The following is a 13,564-nucleotide window of genomic DNA, read 5'->3' as shown; positions in this document are numbered from 1 at the left end:
TCCAGAAAACAGTCACTTTCAAACTAGGGATTCTGTGGCTATTTGAGGTAAAACAGTAATTCTGCTCATAGATTATGCATGTATGAACTACACATTGACACATCCAGCTGCCAAAGTTCCAGAGCACGTCTTCTCCAGCAGAGGGCGTAGTGCAGGTTGTGTTATGACCCTGTGGTGAGGCAGGTCAGTAATGGTCCATACATACATACTGTCCCCTCTGGTCCATTCAGCCTATAGCCTCCTATACTCCAGGCTATTATCACCTCCACTCCATTACGACCCTGCACCGTTCGCACAGGCTGACCTCATCAATGCTGGACGACCCACACTGACCTCATCAACACTGCCTGACCCGCCGTGACCTCATCAAAGCTGGACACCCCGCGGAGCTGCTCGGAGGAGGACTGACGGAACGGCGGTGCTGATCGACGAGGCCCGCTTAAAAAAACATCCCATCCATTAGGCTTATTGAGAGCCACTGTACGTGCGTTGGAGAGTCTGGGCTTGGGATAGCCACTGTCAGTCCCCCAAACACCCCCCACACACCCCACTCTAACCCCCCACTCATGACTGGACAATGGAAGTGAGTGGGGCTTCTCAGCCACAATGTCCGCCCACATATGCGAGCCGTGACAGAGGGGGTGTGGGAGGGATGAGGAGGGGCAAGGGGGGTTCTGACAGGGACGCCTGCAGGATGGGAAGTCTTATTGAGCGTTTGAGCGATGAGCCAGGTCATCACATCACTCCGCCTCATCCATCATGGCCCACAACATGGCCCCAAATAAAGAGGACACATTCCTGCCTCTGCCTCCACTACACTACCACATTCAGCTCCTCAATCCCTCTCTCCCTCAGCCTCTCTTTCTCTCTCTTTCTCTCCCTCTGTGTCTGGCTCAATCTCACTTTCTTTCTCTCCCTCTGTGTCTGGCTCAATCTCTCTTTCCCTATGTCTCTCTCGCTCTCTGTGCCAGGATCTGGGAAGAAAGGGGGGACCAGAGTTCAGTCTCGCGCTTTGAGGCCCTGAGAGAGCCAGGAGAAAGGGCCAGGTGTCTCTCTGACTCCCAGTTCTTATTTTAACACACTGTCTGGACATGAGGGAGGGAGGGAAGTGGAAGGGGGCAGGGAGAGAGAGAGGGAGAGAGAGTCAGAGAGAGGAAGAAAAAGCGGGAGACAGAGAGAAAGAGAGAAAGCAAGAGCACATACTTAATCCACATTGTAGTCCTTTATTTTTTAGTTGCTCCTCCCACAGTATTGTATTGAAATGCATTACAGTTACATTGTAGAAAGCATTAAAACAAAGTACCTCCACTTGCTGATTACTTTTTAAGATGGATTATAAACAAAAACAACAACAACAACGACAAAAAACAAACAAAAAACAATCTGGTCCCTCAAATGGGAGGATAAATGAATATAATCTGTTATTTATTATAGGTTTGGCACAAGGGATTAACATTGACTGAACGTCACACAAGCTTGCAGACAACCGTAGAAAACTGTCAGATACAGATCTATGGAGACCAATCATGCGATTATGAAGAAATTATACCTGGCATCTTTTTATTTGTTCATGTCTTTATAATGTTTGTTTTTTTCCATTTACAATTGAATCAATAAATTGTCGTACAAAAAAAACCCAAAGTAATATCTATTCATCATCAACCAGTTTCATTAGAAGAATAAAGAGTGAATGGTATGTTTAATATTATCCGGCACTCAAACATCATGTACAAACCCCATTGAGTTCTGGAGTAGGCCCCAGCGAGGAATCTCCCCTTCGCTATGGGTAAGAGCAGTGCTATTCAGTAAACAAACTACAGTTTGCCAAGAAATAAATACAATTCTCAACATACAACAGCAATAACATCAACAACAACAATAAAAATGTAGAAAAAAAACCAACAAAAACATGATTGTCTAAAAAATGAAAGACACGAGGATGGGGGTAGCTAACGACTAGCATTTAGGCTAATTAGTGGTATCATTGGCCGACTACGATGAGTTTGGGGTTTCGAGAAAGGGGGAGAGATGCCCTTTTTACTGTTTAATAACGATAAACTTCAGCACTTGCTACTTTTTCAGAGTAAAAAAAAAAGATTGTGGTTTCTTCTTTTCTTCCGCTAAAACGACAAACTACTTAGATCCTTTCACAGAGAGCGCAGCAGGGTGGGACCGAGGGCAGCTTCGGAGCCACAGTTTGCAGACACTCGTGTACAGTTCTGTGATTGTGCAGACACACGCAGCTATGCAAACTCCTTCTTAGGTGGTAAAACCAGTCCGATTTTTCTCCATTTTCAATGTTTCTTTATCTTTTGTTCTTCGTTTATCAACAATCTTGTCGTAATGCGTTTGTAGCACCATCTTTCTTGGAGAGGTGTGGTTCATCTGGACCCGAGTTGTTACTCAGCACCACCCTTCCAAGTATCCTAGCATTTATATAAGTACATGTTGATGGAAGACACCTGTTTATATCCAGGGACTAAAGGGAATCATTCTCGTAACATATTTCACTGAGATGGTCTGAAGGCTAGGTGTGGCCAGGTATAGGTCTAGGTTGGGCAATGTGGGGTTAGGTTAGGCAATGTGGGGTATTGTGGCATGGTAGGTCTAGGTAGGATTATGTGATTCTAGATGGAGCTAGGGGTGGTTAGGTGAGGCCTGGTAAGAATAGGTTGGGCTATGTGCGGCTAGGTAGGGCTATGTGGGGCTAGGCAGGGTCTGTACTCTGTACACATATCAAACCGGGGTTGGACCGCGGTCCCGAACGGGTTCTCCAAATACAAACGACATCACACAGAGGAAGAATGTTCTCAGCTGAGTGGACACATGACATTGAGTGGACACGTGACACAGTTCCACCGAGTGGACACACGAAATGCTCTAGCAATGTAACATCTAACAAAACCATTTCCATCATCCCTCCTACCAGCCGCCGCTGCTGTGCAAAACATAGAAACTCACCAGAATAAATACCACTATTATTATTTATAATTTTTATTTTCATCACCATAATCAATAATCACTATCATCAGCATTGTCGTCGATAATAAACATAATGACTCAATTTAAGGTCACAGGAGGGATGTTTTGTTGGATCTCTTGGAGGGCTGGGCTGGGCGGTTCTCTGTGGACGGTGACCCTGCTCGTGTGTAAGGCATTCTGCTCAGCAGTCAGATGGGCCATGGTTCTGCTCGGCAGTCTGTGACGGGCCAAGGGCCAGGGGCACTGCTGACGGCCCCCAAAGGCTCCCAGTGCGATAGGTCGGGGTCGGGGGGGTTAGAGGTCAGGGATCGGGGTATCATACATGGCTGAGGGACTGGATGGCACTGGACTCAGCAGCGGCCCGTGCCAGGCTGTGCCACATGGTGGCTGGTGTGTGGTTGGCTGGGTGGAGTGCGTCCTTATCAGCCAGAGACAGCATCATGGCGTACGCCTGGGGAGAGGGAGAGGGAGAGGGAGAGGGAGAGGGAGAGGGACAGGGAGGGAGAGGGACAGGTTAACTCCAATACACACCTAAAGTCTAAATGTACACTCACACAAATGCACAGCACATGCATGAGCACACAAACACGGGTACATATCTACGCATGCCCCCCCCCCCCCCCCACGCACGCGCACACACACACACACACACGTGCATTTACATTTTAGTCATTTAGCAGACGCTCTTATTCAGAGAGACTTACAGTAGTGAGTGCATATAATTTCAGACTTTTTTGTACATTATTATGTTATATCTCACACACACATCAAACACACACACCCACCTGGGACTTGGATTTCCTGTACAGGGGCTGTTTGACGGCCTCAGGCAGGCTGGGGGAGCCGAAGGCGGTGCCGTCCCCGTCACTGAACTCACTGTCCTCCATCTTATGCATGTCAGAGAAGTGTCGGATGTGATCCAGCGCAGAGTAGCTACTCTGATCCTCTTCCTCCTCGTAGCTGGAATCCCTGTCAACATTCAATTCAACTTCTCAACTCAAGTCAACTTAAATTAATTCAATTCAATTCAACTCAACTCAATTTCATCCAATGATCCCTTCGGGGGGTTTAAAGAATGCTAATATACTGTCACAATGTATCAGCTTGGGACATATATATATATGTGTCCATATATTTTAGTCTACATGATTGTGTGAGTGGATATTTATGCTGGAGGCATATCCTCACTACTATTACCTCCTTGGGGAGGTCTTGCAGTTGAGGTCCAAATCGCTAGGTCCGTCAAATTCTATTTCATTGTGTATGATGTCATCATCTAGGTTGCTGGGGGGAGCTTCGTCTCTAGGTTTCCCAGCAGCGGAGTCGCTCTGCTCCCTTTCCTCCTCCTCGGCGCCAAGCTCCTCCCCCTCCCCCTCCTCCAGGTCACGTGACCCGTGGCTGACCATCAGGGGCTTCTCCTCCTCGAAAGGACCACCGTTCAACCTAGGAGCGGAGACCAGGTAATACATGTGTAAAACCTAGCACATCACTAGCACAGTACTGCACAAACTTTACATAAGCAATATACACACTCACACTTAGCCACATTGTATCCATACTGTACGTTCTGAAGCCAATTCTAACCTTCTATCATTCCCATGCACCATACAGTTATGGATACAAGGCTAACTCACACTCATTCTTACATCAAACTTCATAATGAAATGTGGTCTTGTGGATAAAGCAATCCTTCTGCCCCCCCCCCCCCCCCCCCCCTTAAAAGATCTAGATGCACTATTGTAAAGTGGCTGTTCCACTGGATGTCATTAGGTGAATGCACCAATTTGTAAGTCGCTCTGGATAAGAGCGTCTGCTAAATGACTTAAATGTAAATGTAATGTAAATGTCTTGTATATTTTGGCCAGTCAGTCCCTGTAAGAGTCCCTCCTTCCTGAATGAACAATGGGAGTATAGAGAGGATAGAGAGCGAGTGGGTAGAGCAGCGTAGGGCGGAGCGGAGCGAGCCATGGCAGCTGAGCTGGGGCAGAGAGAGGCAGAGCCGGAATCCCGTTTGTCATCACGTCTCGAGGGCCCCTCTGGGCACGGGCTCTATGAGCGTCTCGCTGATCGCTGCAGCACTTAACAGCACCGCTCGGCCTCTCCCGTTGTTTATTTTCCTACTATCTCAGATTCATCTAATAGGCAAAATATTTAGCTGACATGCCCATTTGGTGGAAGAGTTATGAGGGCCTTGCCAAGCAGCCCATTTCCCTGGTCCCCACGGAGAGAAAAGGCCCAGCTATCAAAACCTGACTGGGGTTGTATCTGCCCACTGTCTCTGCAGACTCAGGAAACCACCATTTGGTAAATCATCTTGAAACACATTAAGACTGATTCACTAATTACACTCCGGGACGTCTCTCGTCAGCTCCCAACTATGTCTGTTTCTAGACGAGGCTAGCAAACAAAGTCTGGCTGTGGACCCTACTTATACACCCACCAAAATCGCTCGTAGATTAGAGGACCCTGAAGAGTCCAGGAAATGATCTATTTGAAGAAGAAGAAAAGCTGAGTTTGCAATGAGTCGAGAAGAGAAGGAGTGGGAGAACAATTGCGGTAGATATTTTAGAGAATCTGCTATCCATCTTTAGGTTTATCAGAGTGGGGCGATTATAGCGGGAATTGGACAGAGTTGAAAAGCAACGCGCCCCCCTGGGTGGGACTGGGAGAGGGCCAGGACTGCCAAGGCGGTAGTTGCCATGTCGTGTCGACATCGCCGCGCACCGCATAGCGAGACCAGCAGCGCCGGCCGAGATGAGAGCCTCTGTGATTAAGAAAACAGATTCGTTAATTACGCTTTCAAACGCGGTAATTTGCTGGGGATAAAGTATCTATCAGAAGTACTCAGGAGCGCCGCACTTTGAAAGGAAACACGGGCCGACCCCCTGACCCCACCTTCTCCGACTTTCTTCCTGTAGGCGGACATGTTGCTTCCAGATGTGGGAGCTAGTCGCTCCCGGGTCCTCCTGCCTCACCCCCTCCTCTCCCCTCTCTCCCCATGTCTCTGTGACGCTGCACCCACAACCCCTTTTTTACACAATCAAAAGAAAGACAGAGATCTCTATCTCTACCTCCCTGATCAAACCCAAGGCACGTAAAAACAAACCCGCGACCTGTAGCCGACCCCTATCCCGAAGCTGATCATAGTTTTACAAGAATTGATTAGCATAATCATCAGACATAATTGTATGCAAGGCCGGTACCGGTGCACATGCATGGCCCAAAGTCAACAGTTGTGAAAAGCTCCAGCACGTTTCCAAATGTGGTAATTATCCCAGATGTCGTCAGTGATTGTTTGTTGGTCTGAGACTCCCTGGGCGACATTAATACATGAATACACACATGCTTTCACACACACACACACACACACACACACACACACACACACACACACACACACACACACACACACACACACACACACACACACACACACACACACACACACAGAAATGAATAAAGGCTGAAGTGCATCAGAATGCCCTAGCAGGCCAGCAGAGAGAGGCCGTGTCCACCCATGTTTGTCTATAATCACCTCAATGTTAAGCCTCAAGCACTGAATATGTGCTGCAGAAAAGCAGGCCTCTCGTTTGTGCGTGTGTGTGTGTGTGCTGCAGAGGATAAGATGTACTGTTTGTCCAAGCATTTTTTTGGGACACACACATACATATAGTATATGCACATTCAGACATAACATAGGACTTACCCTTCCTCAGAATGGTCAGGGGACGGCTGGTTCTGGCCTGTGTTGCCGATAAAGTTTCGTATTTCGTTGAAGTAGGAGTCCTCTTTGTCGTCCAGGATGGCGCTGCTGCTGTCCAGCTCTGACCGAGGGGAGGACGCAGCCGTGCCTACAGAAAGACAACATTATAATCAGTCACTTTTAATATTAATATTAAAATAATACAATTAAGACCACAGTGACAGCCCCATTGGATTCTCCCTTTGGATGACAAGAAACTATTTGGAATCAGATACTTGACGAGAAACCAATCCCCCACTGGCCCGGTGTACCAGTATGTACTGAATCTCCTGTTGGTGTTGGACCAAGGCCTACACGAATAGCACACTTCCACTGGCCTTATTACCTGGAAATATTTAAGTGAACCAATATTATATTGACTCTAATAAGTGACGGGACCATGTGTATGAGTCTCTAGGTTTCCAGAGAATGCCAATGTTTGCTTAAATAAGTGACTGTATCTGATCAACTGGACTAGCTTTACAACGGGCGTCTGGCCAGGCGTCGCCTGCTTGCCTCCACGTTTCTGATGGGATTCAGTGAGTCGCTGCAACGCAGAGCGACCTATCAAACTCAACCAGCGATGATTTGTACCGCCGAAAGCAGCAGAGTCGGTGAACATTCAGAACGCAATTGTGTTGTCGCAGAGACGGACGACAGATTAATTTAATCAAATTTCTTAGCTTCCCCAAATTCTTTCTTTAACCGTAAGTAAATTACATTTCACATTATATACAGCTGGAGAATTTACGGAGGCAATTGAGGTTGAGTGAGTGAGTGAGTGAGTGCTCACGCAGTATATAAATATATCTGATGTGATTCATCAGCAGTTTTGTTCATTTCAAGACAGAAAGACACACTGAATGCTCCCGCAGTTTTATTGCGCAACGCTTGGACCCAAAGGAGTTCGTAAGGGTCGAAACATTTCACAATAAAACTGCGGGAGCATTAAAATGTGTAGCTGTCTTTCTTTCATTACGTTATTTTTTGTATTTACCTATACAAACAAGCTAAAACTGGACACCTCTGAGAACAAGCCATCTCCACCGGCTAGCTAGCTAAAGCAAGGGTGAGCAAGGGTGAGAGAGAGACATCCGCACGAGCTCAGCCCTCCACATGAAGTGCTGGGAACATTTTCACACTACGAGAAATTTTACAACTTGACGTCACAATCAGAACGATTGGGAACTAATTCACGCTGGGTATATTTTTACATGACACCCTGCACCTGCAAGTTACTGGATGTAAGTACACTACGACTACACAGGTTCATTTCCTAGGTTTCTGTAAAGCACCACTCATGTAACAAGGGCTCTCTCACCTGAGAGGTTACCGTTCTCGTGCTTCTTGAGGTGACGGTCCAGGTTGGTCTGCTGGCCGAAGCAGCGGTCACACAGGTGACACTTGAAGGGCTTCTCCTTGTTGTGGATGTTGCGGATGTGGCGCTGCAGGTTGGAGGAGATGCTGAACGAGCGGTCGCAGTACTTACACCTGAGGAGACAGATAGGGGTCACTCCTAGAGGTCAAAGGTCAAAACAGGTGGGACTCTACAAATACACTACACACATGCTGGAGTAGATACAGTAAAAGCAAACACACAAAGAAAGAAATAGGCCTTAAAGGGGCTTTGGCAATGAAGCCCTTTATCGACTAGTCATATGAACTCGTATATACCATTTCTATGTCTCTGCGTGCAGTTTGAAGGAAGCTGCTAATGTAAATTCTGACTGGTGTAAGCGCAATTACTGGAAGTCTATGGTAACTGCTAGCATGCAAAACTACCTCTAACCTCCGTCTTACTGGATGCAGAGACATACAAATGGCATCCATGAGTTCATCTGACTCTGAAGTATCCCTTTAACAATGAATGATTTGAATGATACTGTACACATTCACGGTGGAACACCCACACCCACACGTATTCATGGATAGCTCCCATCATCCCCCACTCTTTCAGACATGACGGAGGAGCTCGTTCAAGGTGAAACCAGCTCTGTCTCTTATCTACCGCCAGCGCAATACAAATCACATTCTTCTCTCACAAAACAGGCTTGCAACAAATCTGTTAGAGCCTAGCCCCCCCCCCATGCAAAATTATACAAGATGATTACATATTTTCTTCTAGCTGGAATTAGCTCGCCCGATTGGCCGTCCCTCAGGAGCGCCCAGTTATCTTCGCAAAAAGTGCAATAAACAGCAGAGATCTTTAATGATGTGCCAGCGGGTAAAGGCTCAATCTATCAGGCTGCTGCAGAGGCCTGAGGTTCTCCCCTGTGGTCAACTGGCGTTCCCTGGACTGTGTACTGTATGTGTGTGTCTGTGTCTGTCTGTGTCTGTGTGTGTCCGTGTCCGTGTCCGTGTCTGTGCGTGTCCGTGTGTGTGTGTGTGTGTGTGTGTGTGTGTGTGTGTGTGTGTGTGTGTGTGTGTGTGTGTGTGTGTGTGTGTGTGTGTGTGTGTGTGTGTGTGTGTGTGTGTGTGTGTGTGTGTGTGTGTGCGCTCCGAGTCGCCTCTCCGACATCACAGTCATTATTCCAGCTGCTACCCCCGGACATCTGCCCGTGGTCCTCATCACCCCCATTTTTCACCAAACTTCCTTCTTACCCCCCGTTCCCCCCCCCCCCCCCTTTACTCTCCCTGCCACACCCTTCCCCCATCTTTAAGTTCAAACCCCCCTCCTGTCACCCAGGCGTCGGCCACCATTTTTCATAAGGCAAAACATTTAGCAGAATGATAATTGTCCCAGTCTTTTAACGGTGTAGGAAAACATACAATAATGCTGCCCGTAACTATGGACAGGAATTCTGGGAAAACATCCGTGTAGCAGCGGACTGGGTCTGATAGATGAACGATGGCTGTCTGGGAGGACTCAGACAGTGTGTGTAGGTTATCTGACAGACATTAACAGATGACTTATACTGTGATGAAAAGCTGTCTTGTCTTCGTTCAGTATTGTCTGTGCTCGCAGGGTGAGACGAACTGACGTTGGAGGAGGGTTAGAGGGATGTTATTCTGTCAGCACGGAATGATCACCTCCTGTTCCCACATCCCTCATTCCATAGCTGACCCTCCTTTAATGCTGGGAATGGTCACACATGATGTGTGTGTGTGTGTGTGTGTGTGTGTGTGTGTGTGTGTGTGTGTGTGTGTGTGTGTGTGTGTGTGTGTGTGTGTGTGTGTGTGTGTGTGTGTGTGTGTGTGTGTGTGTGTGTGTGTGAGAGAGAGAGTCTTACCTGTACGGTTGCTCTCCCGTGTGTGTCCTTAAGTGGCGGGTAAGGTTGGCAGACCGTGGGAATAGTTTACCGCAGTATCTGTGGGGTAGAGAAGACCTCGTGTCACCATACATCTTAGAGTAAAATTACCAGCAGAAAATGTATTCAAATGTATGTGGCATATCTTAGAACATGCAGTATTGACAACACACAACTCACAATAGGAAAAACACCTTTTCACAATAAATCCCAAAAGATTCAAAAGATCACTTATATCTCTATGCATTGTCTTATGGTTGCATAATTCCACTAACAAATAGCTATTTGAATATTAATTTCACTCCCACACTCAGCACTTGAAGTTAATGGAATGTGTGTGAGTAAGTTTATGTGTATAACGTAGCAATGGGGAGGTGCAGAGAGTGGGTGTGTCCACACACACAGCAAAGCGTTAGATCAAAGCGCCGCCGGGGCCCCAAAACCTCTCGTATTAATCTGCTAATCAGGGCCAACTCCCTGGGTAAACAGTGGGAGAGAGAGGGAGCCAAGCACGGACCCTCACGGAGCAACAGCACACACAGTCACCTCAAAGGGTTGACACTGGCCAGCCATGGAAATTAAGTAGAAATGTGTCTCAAGGACATGGAATGGAAATAGGACATACACTCAAGGACATGTTAACTTTTCAGGTTTAGGGTCTATTCCAACTCAATTCAATCAAATTCAATTCAATCCAACTCAATTCATGAATTTAGAAGTACAGAAAGAGGAATTTACCAAAACCGTGGGACTTTCAACGAGGCCAAAATCAGAGATGAAGTAGTGTGAAGACAAAATAAAACTGATTTTATACAGTTGTATAAAATCTCCAAAACAACCTCTGGAACTATTTGCGGTAAACGGTTTCCGTGGTTACCTGCAGGTGTAGCGCTCCTTGCCCTTGCGCAGTAGCGTCTCGGGGAGTGCAGTGGGCGGGGCTCGGAAGTCAAACATGGAGGGGACGGAGCGCATCAGGTCACCTGACTCGGGGTTAAGCGAACCAAACGTCTCCAGCTTCTCCGCCATGTTCTCAATGGCCGACATCTGAGGAGAGACATGTCACATGAATGGTCAGGAAAACCTTTATTGAACCTTCATTTAACCAAGTAAGTCAGTTAGTAACACACCTTATTTAAATTGACCACCTGGCAGGTTTCAGCATAACTTCAGGGGCAACTTCTGGAGTCTTCTGGGACATAGGGCTGTATTACTGACTGCCTTGCATGCGCATCATTCTCTAACCTAATGTCTGCGACTTAACAAAAAAGTTTTTTTCCCCATCAACAAAGGCATATCTATGATCTCTAGAACACTACTTACCAGTTGTAAGGTTAAATGTGTCCCTCGCTATCAAATAAAGCTCTGAATCACACTTTGTCCGAACCGCACCACATTGCTGCTGTACAGACAGTGGTAGATTACGTGGTAGGAAGTGTTTTGCTTGAAGTGTGTGGTCTAACTAGGCAGCTGGATTTATTTGATAGCGAGGGACACATTTAACCTTACAACTGATAAGTAGTGTTCCTAGAGATGACGGATATGACTTTGGTGGTGACAAAAGTTATTTTGGTGGAGCCCGACACATTAGATTAGGGATATTTTCCGTCGCCACCCACCAGAATGATGCACAACCAAGGGAGTGAATAATCCAGCCCAATGTCTCTAAAGATTCCCCAAGTTGCCCCCGAAGCTAGTGGCAGCAGTGTATATGAGCAGAGAAAAGGGGGCATGATGTTACAACACAAGTATAGTCCTTCAGAGAGAGGCTCTTCAGAGAGAGGCTCTTCAGAGAGAGGCTCTCCAGGGAGAGGCTCTTCAGAGAGAGGCTCTCCAGAGAGAGGCTCTCCAGAGAGAGGCTCTCCAGGGAGAGGCTCTTCAGAGAGAGGCTCTCCAGAGAGAGGCTCTTCAGAGAGAGGCTCTTCAGAGAGAGGCTCTCCAGAGAGAGGCTCTTCAGAGAGAGGCTCTTCAGAGAGAGGCTCTCCAGAGAGAGGCTCTCCAGAGAGAGGCTCTTCAGAGAGAGGCTCTTCAGAGAGAGGCTCTGTCTGGCATTGAGTTGAGAGACACCACAAATCAAGGCTGTATTCAAACTAGGCAATATTGAAGATAGAAACCAATCGTGTACTTTACACAGATCAGAGTGTTACTGACTGTCATTTCCAGGGCTGGTATTAGGGTATTGTATATGGGAATATTATGCAGCTTTATTCCACCACTAGTGGCCAGTGGAAGTCAGGTCAGGTGGTATATGAATGTAATCAACTGTGTTTTACACACACACACACACACACGCACACACACACACACACACACACACACACACACACACACACACACACACACACACACACACACACACACACACACACACACACACACACACACACACACACACACACACACACACACACACACACACGCACACACACACACACACAGAAGGACTGTATGCAATTTACTAATGAAGGCTAACATTTGCTTTCATCAAATATGCATAAAATCCTTGGAGGAAAGTGGAAATATATGTACATGTCAGATGGTGTGTACGTCTGTGTGTGTGTTCGTGTTTGTGTTTGTGTGTTTGTGTGTGTATTAGTGTTTGTGTGTGTGCTGCATGGTGGTCATAATTGATTAACTGCCAACAATGTCTGTGAGAGAATGTGTGTGTGTGTGTGTGTGTGTGTGTGTGTGTGTGTGTGTGTGTGTGTGTGTGTGTGTGTGTGTGTGTGTGTGTGTGTGTGTGTGTGTGTGTTTGTGTGTGTGTGTGTGAGTGTGTGTGTGTGTGTGTGTGTGTGTGTGTGTGTGTGTGTGTGTGTGTGTGTGTGTGTGTGTGTGTGTGTGTGTGTGTGTGTGTGTGTGTGTGTGTTTGTGTGTGTGAGAGAGAAAGAAAGAAAGAAAGAAAGAGTGTGTTAATGTGTGAGAATGTGTGTCTGTGTGCTTGCATGCTCTACGTCTGTTTGTGTGTGTGTGCACACTGTGCACACGCTGTGTGTGTGCAGGGGCAGAGGAGTGATTCATATCCACTGCTGGGCTCTAAACCATTCGGTGCACAATGCAGGCAGACAGCACATTCGTCAATATGAAAGATGTTGACATTACTGATCAAGGGCCAGACACGGGCAATAATGATATCGCTGTGCTGAGAGGGGGCGGGATGGAGGGATGGGGGAGGAGAAGAGGAAGGAGGGGGGGATGATGTCCCAGCATGCTGCGGGACCTGTCAGCCTATCAGCCTATCTAGCACTGAACAGCTTTTTTTAAGGTGCCACAAATTTGCATTGTTTTGTGTGTATTGAATTTTGATTGTGTTCCTTATTCTTATTTCAATAAGGTAACAAATCAGTAGTGATTGGGGGCCTCCGGCAGCGCCATGGGCCCTGTTCACTGCCTGACATTCCATCTCACTGTTCCAGCCCCATGTTACTCTGAGACTTTACCGAGACGGAGAGCGAGAGAGAGAGAGAGAAAGAGAGAGAGAGAGAGAGAGAAAGAAAGAAAGATTGAGAGGGAGCGGTAGAGAGAGGGAGTGAAAGGAAGAATGAGAGAGCAAGAGACAGACAGACAGACAGACAGACAGACAGACAGACAGACAGAC

General features: G+C 47.0%; 1 protein-coding gene across 10 annotated transcripts in view; it reads right to left on the bottom strand.

The window, feature by feature from the left end:
• Positions 1 to 1,203: 1,203 nt before the first annotated feature.
• LOC129832160 (histone-lysine N-methyltransferase MECOM-like) overlaps positions 1,204 to 13,564 on the bottom strand; it is a 177,146-nt gene continuing 164,785 nt past the window's right edge. For all 10 annotated transcript variants that reach the window (XM_055895988.1, XM_055895989.1, XM_055895994.1 and 7 more), the window contains 7 exons: positions 10,850 to 11,016; positions 9,955 to 10,032; positions 8,046 to 8,215; positions 6,689 to 6,833; positions 4,180 to 4,425; positions 3,768 to 3,951; positions 1,204 to 3,433 (listed from right to left, as the gene is read on the bottom strand). In XM_055895988.1, coding sequence (XP_055751963.1) covers positions 3,299 to 3,433; positions 3,768 to 3,951; positions 4,180 to 4,425; positions 6,689 to 6,833; positions 8,046 to 8,215; positions 9,955 to 10,032; positions 10,850 to 11,016 — 1,125 coding nt within the window. In that variant the 3' untranslated portion in view covers positions 1,204 to 3,298. The remainder of the gene's footprint in view (positions 3,434 to 3,767; positions 3,952 to 4,179; positions 4,426 to 6,688; positions 6,834 to 8,045; positions 8,216 to 9,954; positions 10,033 to 10,849; positions 11,017 to 13,564) is intronic.

Source organism: Salvelinus fontinalis, chromosome 33 (genome assembly GCF_029448725.1).
Source record: "Salvelinus fontinalis isolate EN_2023a chromosome 33, ASM2944872v1, whole genome shotgun sequence".
In the NCBI taxonomy this organism is placed as follows: Eukaryota; Metazoa; Chordata; class Actinopteri; order Salmoniformes; family Salmonidae; genus Salvelinus; species Salvelinus fontinalis.
The sequence above is the reverse complement of the archived record's forward strand: the minus strand, read 5'-3'. Positions and strand labels throughout refer to the sequence as shown.